The sequence below is a fragment of the Cervus canadensis genome, chromosome 5 (assembly GCF_019320065.1).
Source record: "Cervus canadensis isolate Bull #8, Minnesota chromosome 5, ASM1932006v1, whole genome shotgun sequence".
Taxonomy (NCBI): Eukaryota; Metazoa; Chordata; class Mammalia; order Artiodactyla; family Cervidae; genus Cervus; species Cervus canadensis.
In genome coordinates, this window is record NC_057390.1 from 9,831,799 (window position 1) to 9,856,249 (window position 24,451).

General features: G+C 48.9%; 4 protein-coding genes across 5 annotated transcripts; 2 read left to right on the plus strand and 2 right to left on the minus strand.

Annotated features, from left to right (window-relative positions):
• Positions 1-390: 390 nt before the first annotated feature.
• MRPL53 (mitochondrial ribosomal protein L53) lies at positions 391-1,704 on the plus strand. The gene is made up of 3 exons (XM_043468107.1): positions 391-584; positions 683-795; positions 886-1,704. The coding sequence occupies exons 1-3, from the start codon at positions 493-495 to the stop codon at positions 1,017-1,019; spliced, it is 339 nt and encodes a 112-aa protein (XP_043324042.1). The 5' UTR covers positions 391-492; the 3' UTR covers positions 1,020-1,704.
• A 3,265-nt stretch (positions 1,705-4,969) lies between these two features.
• MOGS (mannosyl-oligosaccharide glucosidase) lies at positions 4,970-8,706 on the plus strand. Its single transcript, XM_043468108.1, has 4 exons — positions 4,970-5,465; positions 5,645-5,871; positions 6,319-6,515; positions 6,753-8,706. Exons 1-4 carry the CDS (start codon positions 5,126-5,128, stop codon positions 8,494-8,496), a joined length of 2,508 nt encoding a protein of 835 aa, XP_043324043.1. The 5' UTR covers positions 4,970-5,125; the 3' UTR covers positions 8,497-8,706.
• Positions 8,707-8,882: 176 nt separating this feature from the next.
• On the minus strand, positions 8,883-11,538 carry WBP1 (WW domain binding protein 1). 2 transcript variants are annotated; one of them, XM_043468112.1, is made up of 5 exons: positions 11,066-11,538; positions 10,636-10,737; positions 10,010-10,112; positions 9,714-9,890; positions 8,883-9,544 (listed from the first exon to the last, which is right to left on the minus strand). In XM_043468112.1, the coding sequence occupies exons 1-5, from the start codon at positions 11,132-11,134 to the stop codon at positions 9,084-9,086; spliced, it is 912 nt and encodes a 303-aa protein (XP_043324047.1). In that variant the 5' UTR covers positions 11,135-11,538; the 3' UTR covers positions 8,883-9,083. The 2 variants fall into 2 exon arrangements, with proteins under 2 accessions (XP_043324047.1, XP_043324046.1); XM_043468111.1 differs by lacking the exon at positions 10,636-10,737 and having other exon boundaries at positions 11,066-11,426.
• A 260-nt stretch (positions 11,539-11,798) lies between these two features.
• INO80B (INO80 complex subunit B) lies at positions 11,799-14,582 on the minus strand. Its single transcript, XM_043468110.1, has 5 exons — positions 14,446-14,582; positions 14,033-14,225; positions 13,702-13,820; positions 13,362-13,531; positions 11,799-12,420 (listed from the first exon to the last, which is right to left on the minus strand). Exons 1-5 carry the CDS (start codon positions 14,552-14,554, stop codon positions 11,890-11,892), a joined length of 1,122 nt encoding a protein of 373 aa, XP_043324045.1. The 5' UTR covers positions 14,555-14,582; the 3' UTR covers positions 11,799-11,889.
• Positions 14,583-24,451: the final 9,869 nt, after the last annotated feature.

The following is a 24,451-nucleotide window of genomic DNA, read 5'->3' on the forward strand; positions in this document are numbered from 1 at the left end:
GTCCACACATTTAATCTGAAATTACCTGAGTGGGGATTACCCTCTGGTAGGTTTATAATCCCTGTGGTGGTAGTGCCCTCCCCTTGGAAGGGACCAGAATTTAAGACGGTGTTAACCTAGATCTAGCACAGCAGGGTGCAGATAGGGAGACGCTGCAGAAGGCGTGTCATCCGAGTCAGGAGCAAACGGCTTTCGCATTATTCATTGCCTTCACCATGGTACAAGAGGGCTATTGATGTCAGGTAGTGTTTATTGAGCGCGTACTTTGGGCCCTCCATACCCTGTGCCGAAACCGTCTCTCTCCTTCCTGGCGTTCCTCCTCTTCTCGGCTGGGGAGCCCAGGGCGGCGGCTTGGGGCACCAGCACCGCCAACCCAGGCGGAGAATCCGCACCGAGCGGAGGTCCGTGACTGCGGAAGTGCGGCGCGGCTCACAGACTCTCGCACTAGAGACACTTCCGCCAGCCAAGAGTCCTTCCGGGGCGGGTGTCACCATGGCGGCGGCCTTGGCTCGGCTCGGACTCCGCTCGGTCAAACAGGTTCGGGTTCAGTTCTGCCCCTTCGAGAAGAACGTGGAATCGACGAGGTACGAGGGGCAGCCGTGCAGACGCGGAGGGGCACGCCTCCCTCCCGCTGGGGATGTAGTCCCTTCTGCCCGGCGCTCACGCCGTTTTCTCACCGCAGGACCTTTCTCCAGGCGGTGAGCAGCGAGAAAGTTCGCTGCACGAACCTCAACTGCTCAGTGATTGCTGACGTGAGGCACGACGGCTCCGAGCCTTGCGTGGACGTGCTGTTCGGTGGGTCTAGTTGGGAGTCGGGGGGGGGAGTCGCGAGCCCTCGGCCCTGGCCCCGCAGTCCTAGTGCCTGACTCGTGATTTTCCCTCCAGGAGACGGCCATCGCTTGATTATGCGCGGCACTCACCTGACCGCCCGGGAAATGCTCACTGCTTTCGCCTCCCACATCCAGGCCAGGGGCGTGGCGGCGAGCGGGGACAAGCAGAGCGCCAGTACCGGGCGCTGACAGCACAGAAGAGACCAATCCGGTTTTAACCTAAGACTGCTAGGGACACTTATTTAAGAAGAACTTAATTACTGAAATCACTATCTGGAGGGCCACAGAACGCCAAAAAAAGAAAAGAGGCCTGTGACTACAAACCTAACCAGTGTTTCTGGGACGAGAAAAGATGGGAGGGGTGCGGACAAATTTGAATTTATTTCAGTTTCTTACCATCACTCACTGCTTAGCCCTTTTGAATTTGGCTTCTCCTTCCACTATTCAAGGTACCTCTTACTCTTATTAGAAATGCTGTTTTCTCAGTCCTCATCTTTCCATTTCAGTAGCATTTGCCGTTCTTAATTCACTCCTTGTGGAACTTCTCTTCCTCTCGGTGCCTTGTCCTCTCTTAACCATAAAAGTGTACTACTCTCCTTTCTCTTATTTTTGGGGCATCCTGTCTTCTGTCATGACTTGAACTATCCTCTTGGGTTAAATCCTACATTTCTGTTTGGCTCTAATCTTAAATTCTGTGCTATATAGTCAGGGTACCTACTACCAGTTTTCTCCAAATTCCAGCAACACTCTTTGTCTAAAATAAAACTGATAATCTTGTATACTGTCAATAATGATCCTTGAACAACAGCAGGTTTGAACTGCAGGGGTGCTCCTATATGCCTGTTTTTAAAATAAATACTACATTACTACGTGATCTGTGGTTGTTTGAATCTGCATTTGTGAAATCATGGATGCTGCCTGTAAAGTTATCCCCCCCTTCTCAACACTAAAGGAGTGGAGCCTCTAACTCCCTTCCCCACCCCCATTGTTTTAGAGTCAACTGTACTTGCCTCCTCTTCTGACTTCCTTATTCCTTTAAAAGGCACTTCGTCTGCTCAGCCTCCTGAGCTGGAAACCACAGCTTTATTTCTGGTTCTGCCCACTCCCTTTCCCTGCATATTCAGTCAGTAAGTTCAGAATATTTTGTCTTAAACAAAATCTCCTGAAATGTTCTCTCCATTACCATTCATGCTCCTGTATTATTGCTGTATTCTCACCTGGTCTCCTTTTTTCCTAACCATTTTCGTTCCTTAATTTTATCTTTCCAAAGCATTGGTTTTATGTCTTACTACTACTTGTTTCTGGAAAAGGAAATGGCAACCCACGCCAGTATTCTTGCTTGGAGAATTCCATGGACAGAAGAGCCTGGTGGGCTACGGTCCATGGGGTTACAAAGAGTTAGACACGACTGAGTGACTGACTGACTTTCACTACTTGTTTCAGAGAACAGTGCCTAAACTGTTTTTCATGCTAGGTTACGGCTGTGGATCATGAAGTCAATTTAGCGGGTTAAATCAACCTTTAGAAAAACAGTAAAATAGAATAAAAGTGTCAGAGTGCATGGCACATGGACTGGGAAGTATTCTTTAAGAAACCTAAGTTTTAAGTATATAATCATGAATATAGTTATATAAAGTGTGTGGATGTGTATTTACTTGCATGTACTTGGTTGCAGTATAGAATTATTTCTTACCATAGGTTGTAAGAAAAAATGCTTGATAGCCACTGGTTTAATGTTATAGTGAATAACTATAGTGAATAACTATAATAATAATAGTGAATAACTTCAGAATGTTCAGCCATGCAATCAAGAATCTCTGGACACTGGCTGCTATGAACTTTGCCAAATATATCCTACTACCACATTACTATAGTACTTCTCTGCTTAAAACTGTGATATCTTCAAAGGACTGGTTTTCTCTCCTCTCCCTTTAAAGAAAAACTATCAGGAGACAATCAAGTGTAGTAAAAACCAGAATGCCTGGGATTGAAATCCTAAGCTTTTCCCTTAAGTAGCTATGTAACTTTGGACACATTACTTAGTGCCTATTTCCTTGTTTGTAAAATGGGGATAATAGTACTACCTCATAGAACTGTTGAGAGGATTAAGTGAATTGATATCTGGGACTTCCCTAACAGTCCAGTGATTAAGACTCTGTGCTTCCACCACAGAGGACACTGGTTCAATCCCTGGTCTGGGAACTAAGATCCCCACATGCAAATAAGTAAATAGATGTCTGTAAACTGCCTGGAAGATTGGGTGAGCGTAACATAAGCATCTAAGAGGCCTTATGCTACAAGCCTCTATATAGTGATGAAAGGATACTGACTACCTAGATTTGCATTCTCCACGCCCATGGTTAACTTATCTTCCACCTGATAAGCGACTCTGATCTGTACAAACACAGAAGGCTCAGACATTGCTGTAAGCATGGACTGACTGCTGGCACTGTGCTTCTAGATTGTGAACTTGAGGTTGGGACCCTTTTCTCTGTGTCACCAACACTCTGCTTAGTGCCTGATAACGCAGTGTGCAATAAACATGTGTTGAATTTACAGATATTTAGCATTAACCTTCTGACTTGACCTGATTATTATTACTGAGAGTCACGGATGAATAGTGAAATTCAGGTGTGTGCTAAGTGCTAAAGTACAGAAGTGGACCAGGTGCAGTGGTAGCAGGAAAGGACCAACCATGCGATTTGGTCAGGAGGTGATTGTTCAGGAGGAAAAAGTGCCGCTGGAGGGCAGGGCCAGAGGTCAGATTACAGTGAAGTAAGTGAGCATGCAGCATCAATATAATTAAAGTTAGGATGGTAGGTGTGATAATAGCTAGAATAACATAAATGTGGATTAGGGTTTTTTTAGAGGATGATAGAAATTTGTACTTTATGAAAACACCTTTTATGCTGAGCTGTTGGTGAGAAGTAACTATGAATCTAAGTGGCATTTCTGAACCATCATCAAATGTAACCTTGGGACTTATTCAGTGGGCCACTGAATAACTGGTGGGCCAGTGGTCGATTCCTTGCTCCTGAGGCAGGGGGCCTGGGTTCGATCCCTGGTCAAAGAACTAGATACTACATGCAGCAACTAAGAGTTTGCATGCTGCAAGTAAGACCTGGTACAACCAAATAATTTTTTTTCCCCTAAAGCCCTCTTACAAGAAAAAATAAAAAGAGTAGGGCTTCCCTCATGGTCCAGTGGTTAAGAATCCACCTTGGAATGCAAGGGACTCGGATTCAATCCTTGGTCTGGGAAGATCTCACATGCCCCAGCCAACTAAGCCCTTGCACCACAACTACTACTGAGCCTGCACTTCAGAGCCCCAGCTGCACAATAAGAGAAGCCAGAGCAGTGAGAACCCATGCATCACGATGAAGAGTAGCCCCTACTCACAACTAGAGAAAACCCATGTGCAGCAAGGAAGACCCACTACAGCCAAAAAGACATTTTTTTTTTTTTTAAAGTAACCTTGACTCTTACGTCAACATCAGGTGCAGATGCCACCTTTTTGCTACAGCCTTCCCTGACCTGGACATGAGCAATCTTTCCCCTAAGCACCTTTGCTTCTTGGGTTGTAGAAAAGGCTAAAAAAAAAAAAAAAAGTATACACAGCACCATTATGGTCCTTTTAGGGTTCATCTAAATTAAGAACCCTAGACTGGAGATGCCACAGCAAAAGTCAGAGGGAGGCTTAAAGACACTACTGGGAAAGATGCTCTTGTATCCACTGCATTTCACTAGGAAAGAAGGCATAGGTATGTCGACAATATGGTGCAGTCTGATTCAGATACACCTAGGTTCCAAGCTAGCCACGTAGCTCTGTGGCCAGGGCCAGCTTATTGAACTTTCTAGGCCACGATTTTCAGCCACCAGACTGGGGCGCTGTGGGGAGAGGCTAAAAGTAAAACTGGATGGGGTCTCAGGCTCTTAATATATAAAATTCACTAAAAGGGGAAAAAAGACAAATGTGAGGCTGGTTTTTCCTACTAGCCTGTGAACTCTGAGAAGGTCAAATAAACGCTAATCCAGTGGACACAGCTCAGAACGCCCACCGCCGAGATCAACCCTACGCCACAAGGGCGACAGCCTTTCCGGGTCGTGGAGCTTAACCTGACGTGGCGGGGCGGGACTTCCGGGAGGAGGCGGAAGTCGAGCTGTAGGCACCGGCCGGCAGGGGCAGCTGACACATCGGTGGTAGCCCCCGGCGCCTCGCAAGGCTAGGAGGCAAAGCAGGCCCGGGCTCTGTTGCCATCTTCCCGGGTCCCCGCGACGACGATTTCTGTGCAAGGATGGCTCGGGGCGAGCGGCGGCGCCGCGGAGCGCCGGCAGACGGAGCGCGCACGGCAGAGAGGGCGGCTCGGGGAGGCCCCGCAAGGCGGGATGGCCGGGGCGGCAGGGCTGGGGGCGCGGCTCTGGCGGTAGTGGTCCTGTCTCTGGCCCTGGGCCTGTCCGGTCGCTGGTTTCTGCCGTGGTACCGTGCGCGGCGGGCTGTCATGCTGCACTCCGCGCCGCCGGCGCTGCCTCCGGACTCTTCCAGCCCTACCGTGGCTCCGGACCTCTTCTGGGGCACCTACCGCCCTCACGTCTACTTCGGCATGAAGACCCGAAGCCCGCAGCCCCTCCTCACCGGTAACCTGGACCCGGGGCGGGCAGGCAGGCGGGCATTTAATCTGGGAGCCCTAGCTTCGCGCCAGATCAAGGGTGGTGAGGAGTGGTTCAGGAGAGTTATGAGGAGGGATGACCCTTGAAGTAATCGGCGACCCAGAGGGACAAGAGCTCTCTGACTTACGTGGCCATTCTACCCCCAGGACTGATGTGGGCGCAGCAAGGCACCACCCCAGGGACCCCTAAGCTCAGGCACACGTGTGAGCAGGGGGACGGCGTGGGTCCCTATGGCTGGGAGTTCCACGACGGTGTCTCCTTCGGGCGGCAACACATCCAGGATGGGGCCTTAAGGCTCACCACTGAGTTCGTCAAGAGGCCTGGGGGTCAGCACGGAGGGGACTGGAGCTGGAGAGTGACTGTAGAGCCTCAGGTCAGGGCACTCAGGACACCCCTCCCCCAGTCCAGCCTTCCTCCACCCTTTCTTTGCCGCCTGCAAATGCAGGATAAAGTGGGGGTAAACAGAAGGGGCTCTGAGTTTGCTGCTTGCCTTAAACACTTGCCTGTATGACCATCTTTTTTTTCTGAGTCTTGGTTTTCTTGTCTGTAAACTGTAAATAAAAATAGCACCTAATTCACAGAATTGTTAAGGATTAAAGGAAATACCAGTAATATGTAGAGTTCGCCCAGTACATGGCACAGAAGTACTATTATTTCCCAGAGCTGCGCATAGCTCTTTATCCCACTGGTGCTTCCTCTCAGTGACCCTTGACAGTGCTAGATGTATGTTCTCCCCGGCCGTCCCCCTCCCTAAGGCTGCTTCTCAGGGGAAGGCCTGCTAACCTCATGCTGTGTTTTTCTCTCCGCATTGGCCACCCAGGCCTCAGGGACCTCTGCCCGCCCTCTGGTGTCCCTGTTCTTCTATGTGGTAACAGACGGCAAAGAAGTCCTTGTGCCAGAGGTTGGGGCTAAGGGGCAGCTGAAGTTCATCAGTGGGCACACCAGTGAGCTTGGTGACTTCCGCTTTACACTTCTGGCACCAACCAGTCCAGGAGATACCACCCCCAAGTATGGCAGGTAACTGGGGGAAGAGCATATGGGATGGCGGGAGGGGTGGTATGGATGCTGACTTAGTCTGATTTCCAGCTCCTCAACCCTACCCTCTTTTCACCAGGCATTTCCCTTCTCACTAGGCCCCATGTTCCCTGCATCGCCAAGACCCTCCCATCCTGACTCCTCATCACGTCGTTTCTCTTTATAATCCTCACCGCTTCCTCCTGCATAATATTTCCTGTTTATCTTCTTCCTTTCAAGCTACAACGTCTTCTGGTCCTCCAATCCAGGGCTTCCCTTGCTGACAGAGATGGTGAAGAGTCGCCTAAATCACTGGTTTCAGCATCAGCCCCCCGGGGCTTCCCCTGAACGCTACCTCGGCTTGCCAGGATCTCTGAAGTGGGACGACAGAGGCCCGAGTGGGCAAGGACAGGGACAAGGGCAGTTTTTGATACAACAGGTGACACTGAAAGTCCCCTTTTCTGTGGAGTTGGTGTTTGAATCAGGCAGTGCCCGGACAGGAGGCAGCCAAGCCCCAGAGCAGCTGGCAGGCCGCCTGCTGACCCACACCCTGGAAAGCCATGCTGAAGCCTTTAGAGAGCGCTTTGAAAAGACCTTCCGGCTAAAGGAGAAGGGCCTGAGCCCTGAGGAGCAGGCTTTGGGTCAGGCTGCCCTCAGTGGCCTTCTTGGTGGGATTGGCTACTTCTATGGACAGGGTCTGGTGTTGCCAGACATGGAGGTTGAGGGGTCTGAGCAGAAGGTGGACCCAGTCCTCTTTCCATCTGTCCCTCTTTTCACAGCAGTGCCCTCTCGGTCATTCTTCCCAAGAGGCTTCCTTTGGGATGAGGGCTTTCACCAGCTGGTGATCCAACGGTGGGATCCCCGGCTCACCCGGGAAGCCATAGGCCACTGGCTGGGGCTGCTTAATGCTGACGGCTGGATTGGGCGGGAGCAGGTGCTGGGGGATGAGGCCCGAGCCCGGGTGCCTTCAGAGTTCCTGGTGCAAAGGACAGCCCATGCCAACCCTCCAACTCTGCTTTTGCCTGTAGCCCACATGCTAGACAGTGGTGACCCTGCCGACTTGGCCTTCCTCCGCAGGGCCTTCCCTCGCCTGCATGCCTGGTTCTCCTGGCTTCATCACAGCCAGGCAGGGCCAGTGCCACTATCTTACCGCTGGCGCGGCCGGGACCCAGCCTTGCCAACCCTACTAAACCCCAAGACGCTGCCTTCGGGCCTGGATGACTACCCCCGGGCGTCACACCCTTCGGCCAGTGAGCGGCACCTGGATCTGTGGTGCTGGGTGGCCCTAGGTTCCCGTGTGCTGATGCGGCTAGCCAAGCAGTTGGGAGAGGCTGAGGCGGCTGCAGAGCTGGGCCCACTGGCTGCCTCCCTGGAAGCAGAGGAGAGCCTGGATGAGCTGCATTGGGCCCCAGAGCTAGGAGTCTTTGCAGACTTTGGGAACCATACAAAAGCGGTGCAGCTGAAGCCTCGGCCCCCTCAGGGGCTGATGCGGGTGGTGGGCCGGCCCCACCCTCACTTACAGTTTGTGGATGCCTTGGGCTACGTCAGTCTTTTCCCCTTTCTGCTGCGGCTGCTGGACCCCAATTCACCTCGCCTTGGACCCATGCTGGATGTTCTAGCTGATCGGCGTCAACTCTGGAGCCCCTTTGGTTTGCGCTCTCTTGCAGCATCCAGCCCCTTTTACAGCCAGCGCAATTCAGAGCATGATCCTCCCTACTGGCGAGGGGCTGTGTGGCTCAATGTCAACTACCTGGCACTGGGGGCTCTGCACTACTACGGGCATCTGGAGGGTCCCCACCAGGCCCGTGCTGCCAGGCTCCACAGAGAGCTCCGCGCCAATCTGGTGGGCAATGTGAGACGGCAGTACCAGGCCACAGGCTTCCTGTGGGAGCAGTACAGCGACCAGGATGGGCGAGGCATGGGCTGCCGCCCTTTCCAGGGCTGGACCAGCCTTGTCCTACTGGCCATGGCTGAAGACTACTGAAGGGGGAGCGTGGGAGGAGAAGCCAGCCCGCTTATTCCATTCTGGACTAGAGGGACAGGTCTCTCACTTCTGCCCCTAGCTGGCAGATACCAGTGCTTCAAACCCTCCTCAGCTCATCTCAGGTGTCTCCTAACTGACATCCCACATAGCCCTGGGGTGAATGTGAATTCAGAGTCTATTTTTCTAAATAAATGGGAAAACCATGCCAGACTCCATTGCTTTTGCCAGCTTTGCCTCACCAAGAGGTCTTAACTCAGTCCAGGCCTTAGGGCTGCTCTCCTTCAGAGAAGGTGGAAAAAGTGGCCACTGACTGTCCCTGCCAAACCTAGTCAGGTCAAGTGCAATGCAGTCAGCCGAGCACTAGTCCACCCAAATCCACAAGCAGCTGCTTCACATCTCTTTAATGAGATCAAAGGCTCCTGGGTATGTCTTGGGGGATAGAGCTCGCACAGTCCCCCAAACACTGCCCTTCTCAGGACTCCAGCCTTTTCAGATTCTAGAAGGGCAGGGAGAGGCCAAGAACCCAGGGAGTTGGAAACAGGGCTTTCTGGTGGGCAGGTAACCCACCCCACGCCTCCCAAAATTGCTTATGGGATGTCCCCTTCACTGGAAGCCAGCCCCGCAGGAGAGACTTGGGGTGCTGGATTTAGGGGCCATGCACAAGGGGACTGGTCCTCCACCTCTCGTAGGGTGGCACTAACCCTAGCCTCCTTGACTGGCTCACCCTCGCTGGAGTCAGGACAAGGGCAGAGCTCAATACCTGAGTCACCAGTCAGGCGGCGATAGCGGCAGGAGGGGGGTGTGGGGGCAGGGCTCACTCCTGCCCCAAGCTCACCCTCCTGATGAGGAGGGGCACTCTGGTGGGAGGAAACATCTTCCACATTTGTTCCCTCATGGTGGGCAGGACAGCTGGAAGCGGAGGAGCAGCAGGTGCATTGACTGGAAGCCGACGAGGGGCAGCTTGTGGCTGCAGTGTAAGGAGGTGGCGGTGTGCCTGGGCGGTGAACCACATCCTCATAGGCTGGGGGTTTGAAGGCGCTGAGGAGGCCTGCAGGAAAGAATGGTATGGTTGATAGAAGGCAACCAGGGGTGGGGTGGCGGTGTCTTTCCTATGAGGGAAAAGTGTGCTTTGAAATCTCTGAAAAGGGAGTGTGGAATGAAGCAAACCTCCTGGTTTGGGAGGGACCACTGCGAGGCCAGAGCCTCAAGTCACTCACGAAGGTCAAGCAGTGAGCCAGCAGGGACAGGGCCAGCCCCATGGCATGCCCCATGGTAGGCCAACAAGTTGATCTCACGCTGCCGCTGCTGCTGCTGCAGCCGGAGTTTAGCTCGTCGATGGCGGAAGGCGCAACAGCAGCTAAAGAGAATGAGGACAGTCCAGAGCAGCCAGAACCCTGCAGGAGGCGAGGAGGAAGAGACTTAGATACCTCCTATGCAGAGAAGGGTCCTTGAAGGCTGAAGTCCAAAGGCGGGTGGGCAGAAGAACAAAAGAAGAGCCCCCTTGAAGACTCACACCAGAGCTCATAGTAGTACGTGCAGCAGCCAGTCTCCCCACAGCAGTGACCACTCTCACAGAGGTAGGGCTGGTTGTTCACTCCCGGGCACAGCTCTCGAAGCTGGGAGCAAGGAAGCACTTAAAACCAAGGGAGATTACAGCCCAAGGCACTGTCCACCCCCACCCCCTGCATACACATACACAAGCCCATCCTGTGTGCCAAGTTAGCTCAGAAATCTATGGGGAGAGGAAAAAGTGATACTCAGAGTGTTCAAATATCCGAAGGGCTGCTAGCATGTAAGAAGATTTGGAATAGCAAGAATCAGTCTAGAGACTAACATGCAAGGTGTGGGCATACAAAAAGGCAGATTTCAGCTCTGCATATAGGAGACTTCCCTCACATTCAAGCCTGGCTCCCAAGGGTGTTTAATGTTAAGGGAGTGTTTTGGCAGAAGTCAGAAGACTGGGCTATCTCAAAGTCTCAGACAATGGGTAAGAGGTTTAGGTAATTTCCAAAGCTGTTTTCATTGTCATTCCCTGTGGTCTGCCAATCCCCACTCCTAAGCTGGATCTTTCCACCCCTGGGTCTCAGGCTTCCTAGGGTAGAGGAGGAGCAATATGAGACCCAGAGCAGGGTTCCCAACCAGATGGGATTGCTGTGGATGATAAAGGATGGCATCCACGGCGTGATTCTGGGTTCCATCTCTTCTCCAAATTGCTCCCTCAAGAGAAGACGCTGCCAGACTCTGTTGTGACAATAGGCACATTGAAAAACATCACAAGTAATTGTTGCAAGACAGAAGGAACCTCCCTGGGGCCTCACTATGCCTCTGGTCACTGGAGAGCCACTGCAAGCCTCCACTGCAGCTAAGGGATGGGATCTATGAAGCTGCAGGCAAAAGTCAACAGCACCTACATTACAAAGTTTACACAGAGTAGAAGGGCCATATCTAGGAATTTCACAGTACCTTTGGCTCCGAGAGTTCCTCCGCCACCCGCCAAAAGGCGGGGGCAAGGAATGGGGAAGGAGAAATAAATGGCTGTCGTGATAGGCTTTTGGAGCTGTTGGGATACCTGCTGTTGCCGCACCCGAAGTGCCCCCCAGGCCTCCTCGCTGCCGTTCCCGCCGGTAGCCCGAGCCATGCCTCCACCTACAGCTCCCTGAAGACCACAGTCTCCTCTACCGCCAGCTGCCCCGCCCCTGCCACCTCTGCCTCCACCGCCATGGTCCCTGCCCGGCCCATCTTCGCTGCCGCCACCATCACTCTGCGACCGGACCTTCCATCCAGCGAGAGCTCTGCCAACTAGCACCCAGGTTGTTCCGTCCCACCAATCCGCATCACCCTCGGACAGATGGGCCAATAGGAAAGACCACAGGCTTCTCCCTGTGACCAATCTACAGCAGCACGTCCGCCACTCTCCCAGACAACAGGAGCTTGCACAGACAAAGAGTGGGGAAGGTTCGACCCCGGCTGTGACTGACAGCGACAACAGCCAATACGGACAACAGAACAGGGTTTGCGTTATTAACCAATGAACGGCCGCCCGGGACAGCAAAGTTCCCGCTGACTGGCTTGAGCCCTATTTTCTGGATGACGCCAAACGCTTGACCGCGCCAGGTAATCCCAGTAGGAGCGGCGGAGTCCCGAGAGTCTGCTGGAGTCTGGGTGGGCGCGGACCGGCTACCATTCTAGGGCCTGGTGGACGTTTCCCGGCGCCAGTGCAAGCAGCGGGCGGGGGGAAGGGGGCAATCTGTGTGTATGGGGAATTGGCCTACCCATACTCCATCCCCCCAATTCTGTACAAGTCAAGGCACAGGATGAAATTTAATAAAATGGGGAGGACACTGAAAACAAGGGTCAGAGGAGAAGGCTCAGAGTCCAGGTTGGATGAGGGCCTTAAGTAGCCAGAAGTGGGGACCCGGGGCCCTCAGGCCCACCTAGCCGCATCTGCAAATTGATGCGGTAGCACTGAAGGCTGCAGAGTGCCTGGCCCGTGCGCGAGCAGGCATAGCGGCGTGGATGGGGACAGCCGGGGACAGAGCATCGAGGAGGCGGGCCAGATGGGGATGGCCGCTGAGACACAGGCGCGGGGGCAGGGACGCCAGGCGGGAAGGAAAGGGTGGAACCCTGTGCCCCGCTGCTGTAGCGCACCATGGGGGCTGGGGCCACGGCCCGCCCTCCCCGCCGCTCGCCCCGTGAGGCCCCTCGGCCTCCCCGCCCACTGGGCGCCGCAGTCTTGGTGAGGCGCTCAATAGTCTGGTTCTTGTGCTCCTCGGCCCGCCGAGCTGCCTGCAGCCGCCTCTTCCGTGCCCGCTCCTCACGCTTCAGCAGCATTTCTTCGGTGAGAGCGGGGGCCGGGCAGCCCCCAGCCACAGGTAGTGACAGCATCGGGGAAGGCTGACTTCGAGCCTTCTGCAGCAGAGCTCGCTAGGGAGATATGGAGATGTCAGCAAATAGAGAAGTGAGTTCCGCCAGAACGAGGGAGGGGGAAGTGGGGACATGGAAAGCAGGGTCTTGAGGAGCAGGCCTTGAGAAAAGAGTCCAATGAGCACAGTCTCCAGGAGCCTTTCATATTGCCTCCTCTCAGGTCTCCAGACTTTCAGCGTTAGATCCCTGACCCTCAAGGACAAATGCTTTAGTAACGTTACCTTCCTGCCCTGAGTCCCAAAACTCTGTACTAGTTCTCTGGAGGCCTTTTTGTTGTTTTCAATCTTTGAATCCCAATGGATAGCATCAACTGGATAATTGCTCAAGTCAAAAAGTCAGGGTTAGCCTTGCTTCCTTCCTTCCCCCAACAAGTGTCTGTTTCCTAAATATATCCAGAATCCATCTGGTTTCTCCAACTCATTTCACCTTGGTTCAAGCCACCACCATCTCTTACCTGACTACTTCCATAGCTTCCTATCTGGTCTTGTTTCTATCGTTTACCACCACTAAGAAGCCAAAGTAATCTACTGAAATATAAACCAAACATATCACTTCTCTGCATACCACCGTTTTGTCATAGTCACATTTATTCTTCTCCTTGACCGTGATTAGGCATGTTCTGCTCTCAGGGTCTTTGCCCCTGCTGGTCTCTCTGCCTGGAAAGCTTCTCTGGTATTGGAAACATGGTATTTTTAGAGAGGTCTTTCCAGACTACCCTATCTAATGTTGTTTGTTTTCTACTTTCTATTTCATCACCCTATTTTTGTTATAAACATTCCAGTTTTTCAAAATTATTTACTACACAATACTAGCTCCATGAAGACAGAAACCTTGTCTGTCTTTTCTCCACTGCTGATATCCCTGCTGCCTTGCAAAGTTCTCCAGACAGGCAAAGTTCTCAGTATCAGTTTCGCAAACGAATAAAGAATGAACCTACTTACCTGTCGAGCAGTGAGCAGCCGTTCATTGATCTCCTTCTTGAGATCTCCATTATCGTCCAGCTCCCCCTTCTCCAAGGCATCCAGCCACCTCTGTTCTTCCTCTTCCTCCTGCCCTCCTAACCCCCCAGACAGGTCCCGCAGTGGGGAGGGGGACAGATTACTGTCTTCATCTGGAAAGTAAAGTTGGAGAGCTAAAAGTAGAATTGTTCAGATTGGGAACCTTAATTTGTCCAAGTTAATACTGGGACGCGCAAAATTCTCACCTTCCTTAGAACGAACCCTCTTCCCTTAACCAGGTATAATGAGAAACCCAGTTTCCCCACCTCTAGATCCTTCTCACCCAGCCAGGCACGGTACTGCTCAAGGGGGACTCCTTCCACAGGTTCCTCTTCATTGTCCACAACCATAAGGGGAGAGGGTGAGCGAGGACCTTCAGGGATCACAGTGAAGGTAGGAACACTGCAGAGAAGCAACCACTCTGTAAGCTGAGCAACTGTCTCCTGCTCAGTACATCGTCTTCCCTACGCCCTCTTGGGTTCTAGCTACATTAACCTGGGCCCTGAAGTCACAGCATCCATTCTCTGTCTTCTGAAAACTGCAGCCAGTTTCTCCTTCTGTCTCTGCCTGCTTCTAAAGTCCCCCAAGTAAAACCTCGGCTCTCTTGGCCTTACCTCTTGGTCCCCAAGACCTGCCCGCCCAACTTGATTTTGAGTTTGAGCTGGGGCTTGGCAGGAGACTGCTGCGTTGGCCCAACCTCCTCTTCCTGGTAGTGTTTTTTCTTGTGTTTCTTCTTGTGTTTCTTGTGCTTTTTCTTGTGCACTCCGTGGCCGTGACCACCCGCTAGACTCAACTCCAGGGCTTCCCCTGCAGAAGGAGAGCCTGTCAAAGATGTATGGGAGCGGGGCAAGAAAAGCCCAGTACCCCGAAGGGTCCTATAGTCCCCGCAGTATTCTGGTATTACCATAACAACAGCCCCGCCTTTTTGCTTCCCACCTGTGGCGAAGTACCCGGGGGAAGCTCAAAGGATCAAGAAAGAGACTGCTTTTATGCGAAGGCCTAACTTGCCTTATGGATCCACGCTTACCAGGCTCAGGGGCCTCCATAGCCCCAGAGGTGCTCCCGCGCCGCCACAGCTTACTCATGAGGCCCTGCAAGGAAAGGGGGCTGTAAATAGTCGAAACACATTCAGACATACCTTTTCCGCCCCGCGGAAGAACTTATCCCAGCAAATAACAGGGTACTTCCGGTGCATAGGAACCATGTTTGTGCGGGGCACGCTTTGCGACTAAAATCCTCCGGGAGAAACAAGGGTCCTTCCAACAATAGTTCCGGGCTCTTTGAGGCCGAGGGGGTTTTCCGCTTTCTCCGCAGCCCCACAATCGATATACGAACTCAGCGCCCGAGATTCAATTATTATTACACGCAAGCGTTTTGAACGTATCTGTATGTTCCGGGACCAAATTCGGGGCTAGGCTATGATAATACAAAGATAAATATGAATACTCCTCTCTGCCTTTAACGAGCTTACAGTTTGGTGGAGGAGAACTTAACATAACTATTTCAGCAAAAGGAGGGCTTAACAGCACAAGTGCCCTACAAGGAGGGCAGATGGTATTTAAGCCTCAATTCTTTATCAGTATAGACGTGGATAGATGAATTATGGTACAAGCTAAGAGTTAATCGGTGATTGATAAAGATAGACGTGGGATTTAGATCCTAGTGGGTAATAGTATTGGAAACAACCTAAAGAAAAACCAAAATAATTTGGTACAGGGGTTTGATACACCATAGTGGGAAGCTGTGGTGCTATTAAAAGAAATGGGTCCCCAGAAGGTGACCCAAGAAATTGGTGACAGCAGTTCCAATGGATGGTTAGGCGAACAAGGGTGAAAGGAGACTTATTCTTCATAATATACCCTTTTGTGCCTTTTGAACTTTGTATAAAACATGTGTAAGATAACCCATGTCTCAGTGGTAAAGAATTCACCAGCCAGTGCAGGAGATGTAGGAGACTTGGGTTCCATCCCTGAGTTGGGAAGATCCCCTGGAGGAGGAAATGTCAACCCACTTCAGTATTCTTGCCTGGAAAATTCCACAGATAGAGGAACCTGATGGGCTGGAGTCCATGAGATCACAAAGAGTCAGACTGGACTGAGCACATTTTATGAGACTGACGCGCTACCCACTGTGGTAATGAGGCACCTGTGATTCCGTCTTTAAAAGGCATATTATGCTACTACATTCGTAGAAAAAACTAAGGAATGTATACTAAACGGCTAATGGTGATTATCTTTGAACCTTGGAGTTGGGGGACTTGCACTATCTAGATCTGTAGTGAGTTTTCTTTCCTTTTTTTCTTCTTTTAAAATGTTCCTTAGTATTTTGTGTAATGAATTTTCTTACAGCCAATATATATCACATTTATAATTAGAAAAAAGCACTATACATGTGGTGTATACATGTAGTGTATACATGGGATACATGTCTGAACAGAGTAGTGAACAAAGTAAGGGAAGAACTGACTCAAGAAACATTTCATTAATGAAATTTAAAGGCCCTGATGAACAACTGTATGTGAGAATTCAGGAAGAAATCAGTATAGTGATTAAGAGAATGAACTTTGGAGTCAGACAAGCCTATTATCAAATTCTAGTTTATTGGCTATGTAAAGGCAGAGGAATCAGAGATCAAATTGCCAACATCCGCTGGATCATCGGAAAAGCAGGAGAGTTCCAGAAAAACATCTATTTCTGCTTTATTGACTATGCCAAAGCCTTTGACTGTGTGGATCACAATAAACTGTGGAAAACTCTGAAAGAGTTGGGAATACCAGACCACCTGACCTGCCTCTTGAGAAGCCTGTATGCAGGTCATGAAGAAACAGAACTGGACGTGGACCAACAGACTGGTTCCAAATAGGAAAAGGAGTACGTCAAGGCTGTATGTTGTCACCCTGCTTATTTAATTTCTATTCAGAGTACATCATGAGAAACACTGGGCTGGATGAAGCACAAGCTGGAATCAAGTTTGAAATATCAATAACCTCAGATATGCAGATGACACCACCCTTATGGCAGAAAGTGAAGAAGAACTAAAGAGCTTCTTAATGAAAGTGAAAGAGGAGAGTGAAAAAGTTGGTTTAAGGCTCAACGTTCAGAAAACTAAGATCATGGCATCTGGTCCTGTTAGGGAAAGCATGCTGATTGAAACCGCCCACCCTGGCCAGGCACCATAGTAACTATTTGCATGAGTTGTTTTATGACAGGAGATCCTGATAAGGAATGCGGAACTAATAAGCCACCACCAACTGGAAGAGTTCGGGAAAGGTCAAAAGAAGACACTGCGTGTCTGTCCACGTCCCAGAATCCCTCTCGCTAGCATCCATCTTGGCTGAGCAATGCGCGTGCGCCATCAGGAAAGACTCTGAATTAGAATGATTGGCCAAAGACCACCTAGAAACTAATTCCATCACCATAAAACTGTGAGCCATGCGGCAGGGCAGTTCTCCTGGGTTCCCTTACCCTCCTGCTCTCCACCCGGCTGCCCTTCCCAATAAAATCTCTTGCTTTGTCAGCACATGTGTCTCCTCGGACAATTCATTTCCGAGTGTTAGACAAGAGCCCAGTTTCGGGCCCTGGAAGGGGTCCCTGTTCCTACAACAGTCCCGTCACTTCATGGCAAATAGATTGGGAAACAGTGGCTGGCTGACTTTATTTTTCTGGGCTCCAAAATCACTGCGGATGGTAATTGCAGCCATGAAATTAAAAGACACTTGCTCCTTGGAAGGAAAGTTATGACCAACCTAGGCAGCATGTTAAAAAGCAGAGACATTACTTTGCCAACAAGGGTCCATCTAGTCAAGGCTATGGTTTTTCCAGTAGTCACATATGGATGTGAAAGTTGGACTATAAGGAAAGCTGAGCGCAGAAGAATTGATGCTTTTGAACTGTGGCGTTGGAGAAGACTGTTGAGAGTCCCTTGAACTACAAGGAGATCCAACCAGTCCATCCTAAAGGAGATCAGTCCTGGGTATTCATTGGAGGGACTGATGTTGAAGCTGAAACTCCAATACTTTGGCTACCTGATGACTCATTTGGAAAGACCCTGATGCTGGTAAAGATTGAGGGCAGGAGGAGAAGGGGATGACGGAGTATGAGATGGTTGGATGGCATCACCAACACAATGGACATGGGTTTGGGTGGACTCTGGGAGATGGTGATGGACAGGGAGGGCTCGCAAGCTGTGGTTCATGGGGTCACAAAGAGTCGGACACGACTGAGCGACTGAACTGAACTGAACTGAACCTTGGGTTCACAGTTATTTAAGCTCTCTGAACCTCATATTCCAGCTTTGTAAAATGGAATGAAGTAGGATCTAGTTCATAGTGATCTCGATGAGGTAGCAGTGAGTGGTGGCATGAAGTGCGATCTTAATTTCCTGCCCAGGAACTGAACTTAGGTAGCCTGGATGAGAACCAGGAATCCTAGCCACCGGACCAGCAAGGGCCAGAGGCTAAAAGCTATTTTTCCCTGGGTCTTTGTCCCCAGTGAAAAATGTATTTATCATAGAGGCAGAAACTGTAAATGCAGGTACAAAGTTTATTTCTATAGACATAGTACAACAACAAGTGAGAGAGCAGAGGAACCATGTGTTTAGATGAGCTAGAAGCAAAACAGAGAGAAAGGGTGTGGGCATCCTCCCTAGAGAGGGGGAGGAGCGCAGTAAAGAGGTTAAGTCATTTATATACGTCAGTTCTGCTGGGCCTTTGTCTTCCTTCGGCCAATTATCTGGTTTCTTTTTCCACACCTGAGCTACCCTGGGACCCTCTCCTGGGTGCTCACACACCCCTCAGCCAAGATGGATCTCGAAGTGAAGGCTTCTGAGAGGAGCAAGGCTCATTATGGCCTGGAGTTATACCTTGACTTTTGACCCACAAGGAGCCTCTCTGCCTATGTGTAGTGTCTCCCTTGTCCCCAAAAGGGGGATGTGGGGGGGGGGGTTGGGGAGCAGAGATCCCTTAATCCTTGACTCAAACAGGATTTTGCCCCCTCTTTGTCCTTGCCATGACTATTACCTTGATTATTGCCATGACTATTACCTTAAGATGTTTACAAGAGACAAACACTGGCTATTTACCCTGTTTCTGTTGTTACTTCCATTTCAGAGGGCAAACAGGAGGTTGATTGTAAATGCTTAACTGGAGCCCACCTATCTCTTATCTCAGAAAATGCTAACAGTTTTAAGTATCCAGCCTGAAGCCCACTTATTTGTGCCCCATGAAATGCAAATAGGAGGCCAGTTGTAAATGTCTAGCCTGAAGTCCATCTATTTCCTAAGTCAAAAGAATTCTTTCAAGGAATAAAGCAAATTGAGAATGCAAAGTATGTAGGGTAGTATCTTGCACGTAGTAGATGTTCAATAAGCATACAACCACAGTAATAAATGACTTCTACATTTCTAGCCCAAGTATTAGAAGGAAATAATATTTTAAATACAGAAGAGAACATGAGAAGTAAGTAAAAAGAAAAACATTGAGTGTCACCCAAGGTGAATTTAAAGTGCATGCGGAAAGTCAAAGCTATAATGAGGTACCACCTCACACCCGTCAGAATGACCATCATCAAAAAATCTACAAACAATAATTGCTGGAGAGGGTGTGGAGAAAAGGGAACCCTCCTACACTGTGGGTAGGAATGTAAACTGGTGCAGCCACTATGGAGAACAGTATGGAAGTTACTTGAAAACCTAAACTAGAGCTACTAGATATGACTCAGCAATTCCACTCCTAGGCATATGTCCAGAGGAAACCAGAATTCTAATGGATGCATGCTCCCTGACGTTCACTGCAGCACTATTTACAATAGCCAGGACTTGGAAGCAAACTAAATATCCATCGACAGAGGAATGGAAAAGGAAGATGTGGTACATATATACAATGGAATATTATTCAAAATATAAAAAGGATCAAAATAGTGCCATTTGCAGAGATGTGGATGGACCTGGAGAGTCAAATAATTCAAAAAGAGAAAAACAAATATCGTATAATGTTTCTCATATGTGGAATAAAAAAAAAAAAAGACACAGATGAACTACTTGCAAAGCAGAAATAGTCACGGGTGTAGAGAACAAACTTACAGTTACCAAGCGGAGGAGGAGGATGAATTGGGAGACTGGGACTGACATATATACACTACTATGTAGAAAATAGATAACTAATGAGCACCTACTGGACAGCACAGGGAACGCTACTCAATGCTCTGTGGTGACCGAAATGGGGAGGAAAGCTAAAAAAGAGTGGATATGTGTGAAGGTGTAACTGATTCACTTTGCTGCGCAGCAGAAACCAACACAACATGGCAAAGCAACTCTACTCTTAACAAAAATTAATAAAAATATGGAACAAAGGGCAGGTGGGAATGCCCACACAGAGATGGAATACTGAGAAGAGAAGCCAATGCAGAAGCTATGAGCTGGGGTATCATCAGCACTGGAAATGCTGATGGAGTTCCTCCTCAAGAGATGGGAATGAGCAAGCAGATGAAGAGGAAAGGACCAAGAACAAACCCAAGTGGGCATCAGTCTGGAACAGACTGGCAGAGGGGGAAGGCAGGGTTGAGAAGAAGTCAAAGGGGCAATAAAGGCACCCAAGAACGGAGACTATCAGCAGACAAAGACTATGCTGAGCTGTGTACAGTTTTGCAGAGCCTAGGTTGAGCTCCAAGAAGAGGATGCATTGTAGCAGCGTGTGAAGACAATAGTCCTGTATCACCAGGAGTTAAAGTGCAGTTAGTATTTGTCAAACATGTTAGAGGTTATAACCTGCTTTCATGTTCCTTCCCTCCCTTGAGCCCATGGCAGCTCTGTCAGGGAGATGCTGTTTTTCCCTCATGAGGAAACTGAGGCTTAGAAGGGTTAAATGATGTGGCCAGAGTCACATAGTTAAGGAGTGGCAGAACCAGCATCAAACAGAGACTTCCTGACACTAGGCCCAGTGGTGTTTCCTCAACATCCTGATGTCCAGCAGGGAGGAAGTGGTGACGGTAAGTGGCTGTGGGCTTCATTATTTTGTTTTGTTTTTAGTTTTGCTTTGTTTAGTGTCAGAGAGATTTGAGCAGGTTTGTAGGCTGAAAGGAAGATCTTTGTCCTTCTGAAAAAGTTCTTCGCTTTAATTTTTTAGGTGTTTTTTGGGGAAATAATTTCAAAACTTACAGAAAAGTTGCAAGAAGACTACAAAGAACTCCCTTAACTTCTTAAATCAGATTCTACCATCATTAACATTTACCATTTCGTCCCCTTCCTCTCCATTATCATTACTCCTTTGCTGATCATTCTGAGAGCAAGTTGCAGACATGGTGCTATTTCACCTCTAAATATTTCATTGTGTATTTTCCTCAAATATGAGTACATGATTCTATAACCTTTTTGCAACCCTCCCAACCAGGAAATTATCACTGATACAATACTACCATCCTGTCCATGGATCCTATTCAAATTTCACCTACTGCCCAATGTCTCCTTTTCCTTTCTAGGTCGGAATTCAAATCCATAGTCATACATTACAATTCCTTGTCATATGTCTTTGATCTGCTTTAATCTACTAGACCATTTCCTCACTCCTTCCTTATCTTTTGTGACCTTGACCGTTTTAAAGAGTACAAGCCTTTGACTCTGTAGTATGTTCCTCAACCTGGACCATCTGGTGTTTCCTCAAGTCAAGACATAAGTTTTGGGCAGGAGTGCTACTCAAAAAATGTTTCGCTGTGTTCTCAGTGTATCACATCAGGAGGCACAGGACATCAGCTTATTCCACTGATGATGCTAACCTTTGTCACCTGCTGGGAGCCGGCACACAAGATCCCACCCATGACAAGGTCATGAGGGAGAAAACCTGACAGGCAAGGCGGATCAGGTTTTCAGGGATTTTGAAAAGCTGCCCCTGGCGCTCACCTTAAAGATGATATCTGTCTTTCTGACGCCTGCCTCAATAGACTACTCCCTAATTTCTGTGACACAGGCAGAAGGCCTTCCTCCATCTCTTTCCAAATAAGAATCAATTTAGAACTTTAATCAATAAGTTTCCCAGGTGGTGGCATTTTATGAGATTATGCAGGGTGAAAGGAGTGTTTTAATTTAAACTCCTTTGCTGGTATTTTAGTTTTTTTGGCAAATGCATTTATGCCCTTGGTATTAATATGCATGATTGCTTATAATACCCTAATCATAAAATAACATAAAGAACCTGATCATATAAAGGCCCTAATAGACATAGAGCCCTTCGGGGGGGTGAGGAAGTCCTATTAGAAAACACAAGAAAAATTATTCTAAAGATGGTTATTGGGTTGACGTTTGCTTGCTGTGTTTTTGCTTTTAACTTGCTAAGGTTGTGTTATAGAAACCATTGTTAATATAGTTAAAGATCTAGAGAAATAAGAACTTAGCCCTAGTGTGGTAACAATGAAATGGTTGTTAATTGTCAGCCAGGAGGGCTAGGCAGAAGCTGCCTCACCAAAGTCGCAGAGTCAGTGTGGGGTAAACTTCTTAGATAAACGCAACTGACAACTTCTGCAGAAGGATTAATTTTTGTATTAACAAGGTTATACTTCTACTCTGTACTGTTGCCCTATGAGACTGCTACCTTTCAGTTAAGGTCACCACAGAAACAGAAAATAGGTTTACATTCACCTGACTTGCACAAAATGTTAATAGGCCCCAAGGCCAGAAGATAATGTACAAGACCCTCATAAACAAAGAAGTATGCAGAAAACACCCTGGTTTCGTGAAGAACAAGCTGATGTAATGTTAAACTATTTTCCCCTTAGAAATGTACTAATTTAGGGTATAAAAGCCATGGTTAAAAATAAAGCATTGCCAGACTCTGCCAGACCCTGCAAACACCCCCGTCTGGTCATTCTCTCTCTCTTTCTCTCTCTCTCCCTCGCAGACTTGGCCCTATCAAGGCTGGTCTCACGTGTCTTCTCTCTCTCTCTGTCTCTTGCCGGCGCCGTTCATCCTGAGGGTATCCCCTGGATCCTGCCGAGGCTGGACCCCGGCAGTCACCTGTTCAAGGTGGTGTCTGTCAGGTTTTTCCACTGTAAAGTCACCGTTTTCTTTCTTTTTTATTATTTATTTTAAATTTATTTTGAATTTGGCCGTGCCCTGTGACTTTCGGGATCTTCGGTTCCCAACCAGGGTTTAAACTTGGGCTCCAGCAGTGAAAGTGCCAAGTCCTAACCACTGGGGTGCCAGGGAATTCCCAAACTCACCATTTTCAACACTTTACTGAGTGTGTTCTGGGGAAATACTCTGAAACTACTCTGATATACTATCCCCCATCAAACTTCCACCCACCCAGTGTAATATCCATTGATGAATACTGTACAAATCAATTCTACTATAATAATTGCCAAGTGGTACTCTACTTCCCTTATTCCATCTACATTTGTTAGTTGGTGTTCTATGGTGAAGTGCAGTTTTCTCTTCTCCTTACATTCTGTTACATTAGTGTTTATTTATATCAGTATGGATTGTCATTTCAGTCAATGAGTTGTAATCTGTTACTATTATTATTTATTTTGATGCTTAAATTTGCCCCAGATTTGGTCAGTGGACATTTATTTAAGATGGTTTCTATATTCTTCTCCCATATCTTCATCATTCCTTGAGCACTTTTTACTTCCCAGCACTACAAAATATTTTGGGCTTATCTTGTACTCTCCCTGGATACGGGGTGGGAGCCCTTGGGAGGCCAGGCATTGGGAATATATGGCTGAGGTCATGCTGAGCTCAGTTGGTTCAAGATGGCAGCTGGAAAACATGGCAGTGGTAGATTGAAGAGGCAGTGGTGCCCTAAAGAGGTGGTAGAGTCACAGGTAGTGGGTTTGCAGAGATCACCATGGAGGCAGAAGCAGGGTAGTGACTAGAGCCCCTGAGTTCCTAGCATGATGGGGTGTGAAGTCGGGAAGCACTGAGTGCCCCACTCAGTTAGGCTGGTCTCAACAGGCCTGGGCAATAACGACAAGGAGCTAGAGAGGAAAGGCAGGGGTCAGAGATCAGCTGGCAGTGGGCCATGCAGGTGGCAGATCAGCCCCAGGGCACCTAGCAGCAGCAGTGAGGCTGGGGAGCCCTATGCTCCTGGGCATCCTCCAACCTTGGCTCCAGCCTTCCTTGGACCCCCTTCCTGGCAACTCCAGTAGACCTTTGCCCTGGCCCCTGGCAAAGGTTTACATGCTCAATGAGGACCAGCAGTGGGTCAACCAGGGTGCTGGGCATGTCCTCCAGCTAGATGGAGTGGCTGAAGGGCATGTCCCTGCTAGTCAGGGCCTGATAAAATGTGGTCCACTGGAAAAGTAATGGCAAACCACTTCAGTATTCTTGCCTTGAGAACTGCATGAACAAAATGAAAAGGCAAAATATATGACACTGGAAGATGAGCCCCGCGCCCCCCTACCCCAGGTGGGTAGGTGTCCAATATGCTACTGGGGAAGAGTGGAGAAATAGTTCCATAAAAAATGAAGAGGCTGGCCTAAAGTGGAAATGTCACTCAATTGTGGATGTGTCTGGTGGTGAAAGTAAAGTCCATTGCTATAAACAAAAATATTGTGTAGCAACCCAAAATGTTAGGTCCATAAATCAAGGTAAATTGGACATGGTCAAGCAGGAGATGCAAGAGTCAACAATGACATTTTAGGAATCTGTGAACTAACCAAAATGGATGAGAATGGGTGAATTTAATTCAGATGACCATTATATCTACTACTATGGGCAAGAATCTTATAGAAGAAATGGAGTAGCCCTCCTGGTCAACAAAAGAGTCCACAATGCAGTACTTGGGTGCAGTCTTAAAAACAACAGACTGATCTCCATTCATTTCCAAACCATTCAACATCACAGTAATCCAAGCCTGTGCCCCAGGCACTAATGCCAAAGAAGCTGAAGTTGAATGGTTCTATGAAGACCTACAAGATCTAAAACTAACATCAAAAACAAACAAACAAACAAACAAACAAAAAAACCCTTTCATCATAGGGGACTGGAATGCAAAATAGTAAGTCAAGAGATACCTGGAGTAACAGGCAAGTTTGGCCTTGGAG

Excerpts from the sequence above, each read along its gene's own strand:
- MOGS (XM_043468108.1), top strand. The coding sequence starts at position 5,126 with ATGGCTCGGGGCGAGCGGCGGCGCCGCGGAGCGCCGGCAGACGGAGCG. Across the intron at positions 5,466-5,644 it reads CCCGCAGCCCCTCCTCACCG|GACTGATGTGGGCGCAGCAA; the intron begins GTAACCTGGACC and ends TTCTACCCCCAG. Across the intron at positions 6,516-6,752 it reads ACCACCCCCAAGTATGGCAG|CTACAACGTCTTCTGGTCCT; the intron begins GTAACTGGGGGA and ends CTTCCTTTCAAG.
- MRPL53 (XM_043468107.1), top strand. The coding sequence starts at position 493 with ATGGCGGCGGCCTTGGCTCGGCTCGGACTCCGCTCGGTCAAACAGGTT. Across the intron at positions 585-682 it reads AAGAACGTGGAATCGACGAG|GACCTTTCTCCAGGCGGTGA; the intron begins GTACGAGGGGCA and ends TTCTCACCGCAG. Across the intron at positions 796-885 it reads TTGCGTGGACGTGCTGTTCG|GAGACGGCCATCGCTTGATT; the intron begins GTGGGTCTAGTT and ends TTTTCCCTCCAG.
- WBP1 (XM_043468112.1), bottom strand. The coding sequence starts at position 11,134 with ATGGCTCGGGCTACCGGCGGGAACGGCAGCGAGGAGGCCTGGGGGGCA. Across the intron at positions 10,738-11,065 it reads TTCGGGTGCGGCAACAGCAG|AGTCTGGCAGCGTCTTCTCT; the intron begins GTATCCCAACAG and ends TTGTCACAACAG. Across the intron at positions 10,113-10,635 it reads ATCCACAGCAATCCCATCTG|CTTCGAGAGCTGTGCCCGGG; the intron begins GTTGGGAACCCT and ends CCTTGCTCCCAG.
- INO80B (XM_043468110.1), bottom strand. The coding sequence starts at position 14,554 with ATGTCTGAATGTGTTTCGACTATTTACAGCCCCCTTTCCTTGCAGGGC. Across the intron at positions 14,226-14,445 it reads TATGGAGGCCCCTGAGCCTG|GGGAAGCCCTGGAGTTGAGT; the intron begins GTAAGCGTGGAT and ends CTCCTTCTGCAG. Across the intron at positions 13,532-13,701 it reads GCAGTACCGTGCCTGGCTGG|ATGAAGACAGTAATCTGTCC; the intron begins GTGAGAAGGATC and ends TTTACTTTCCAG.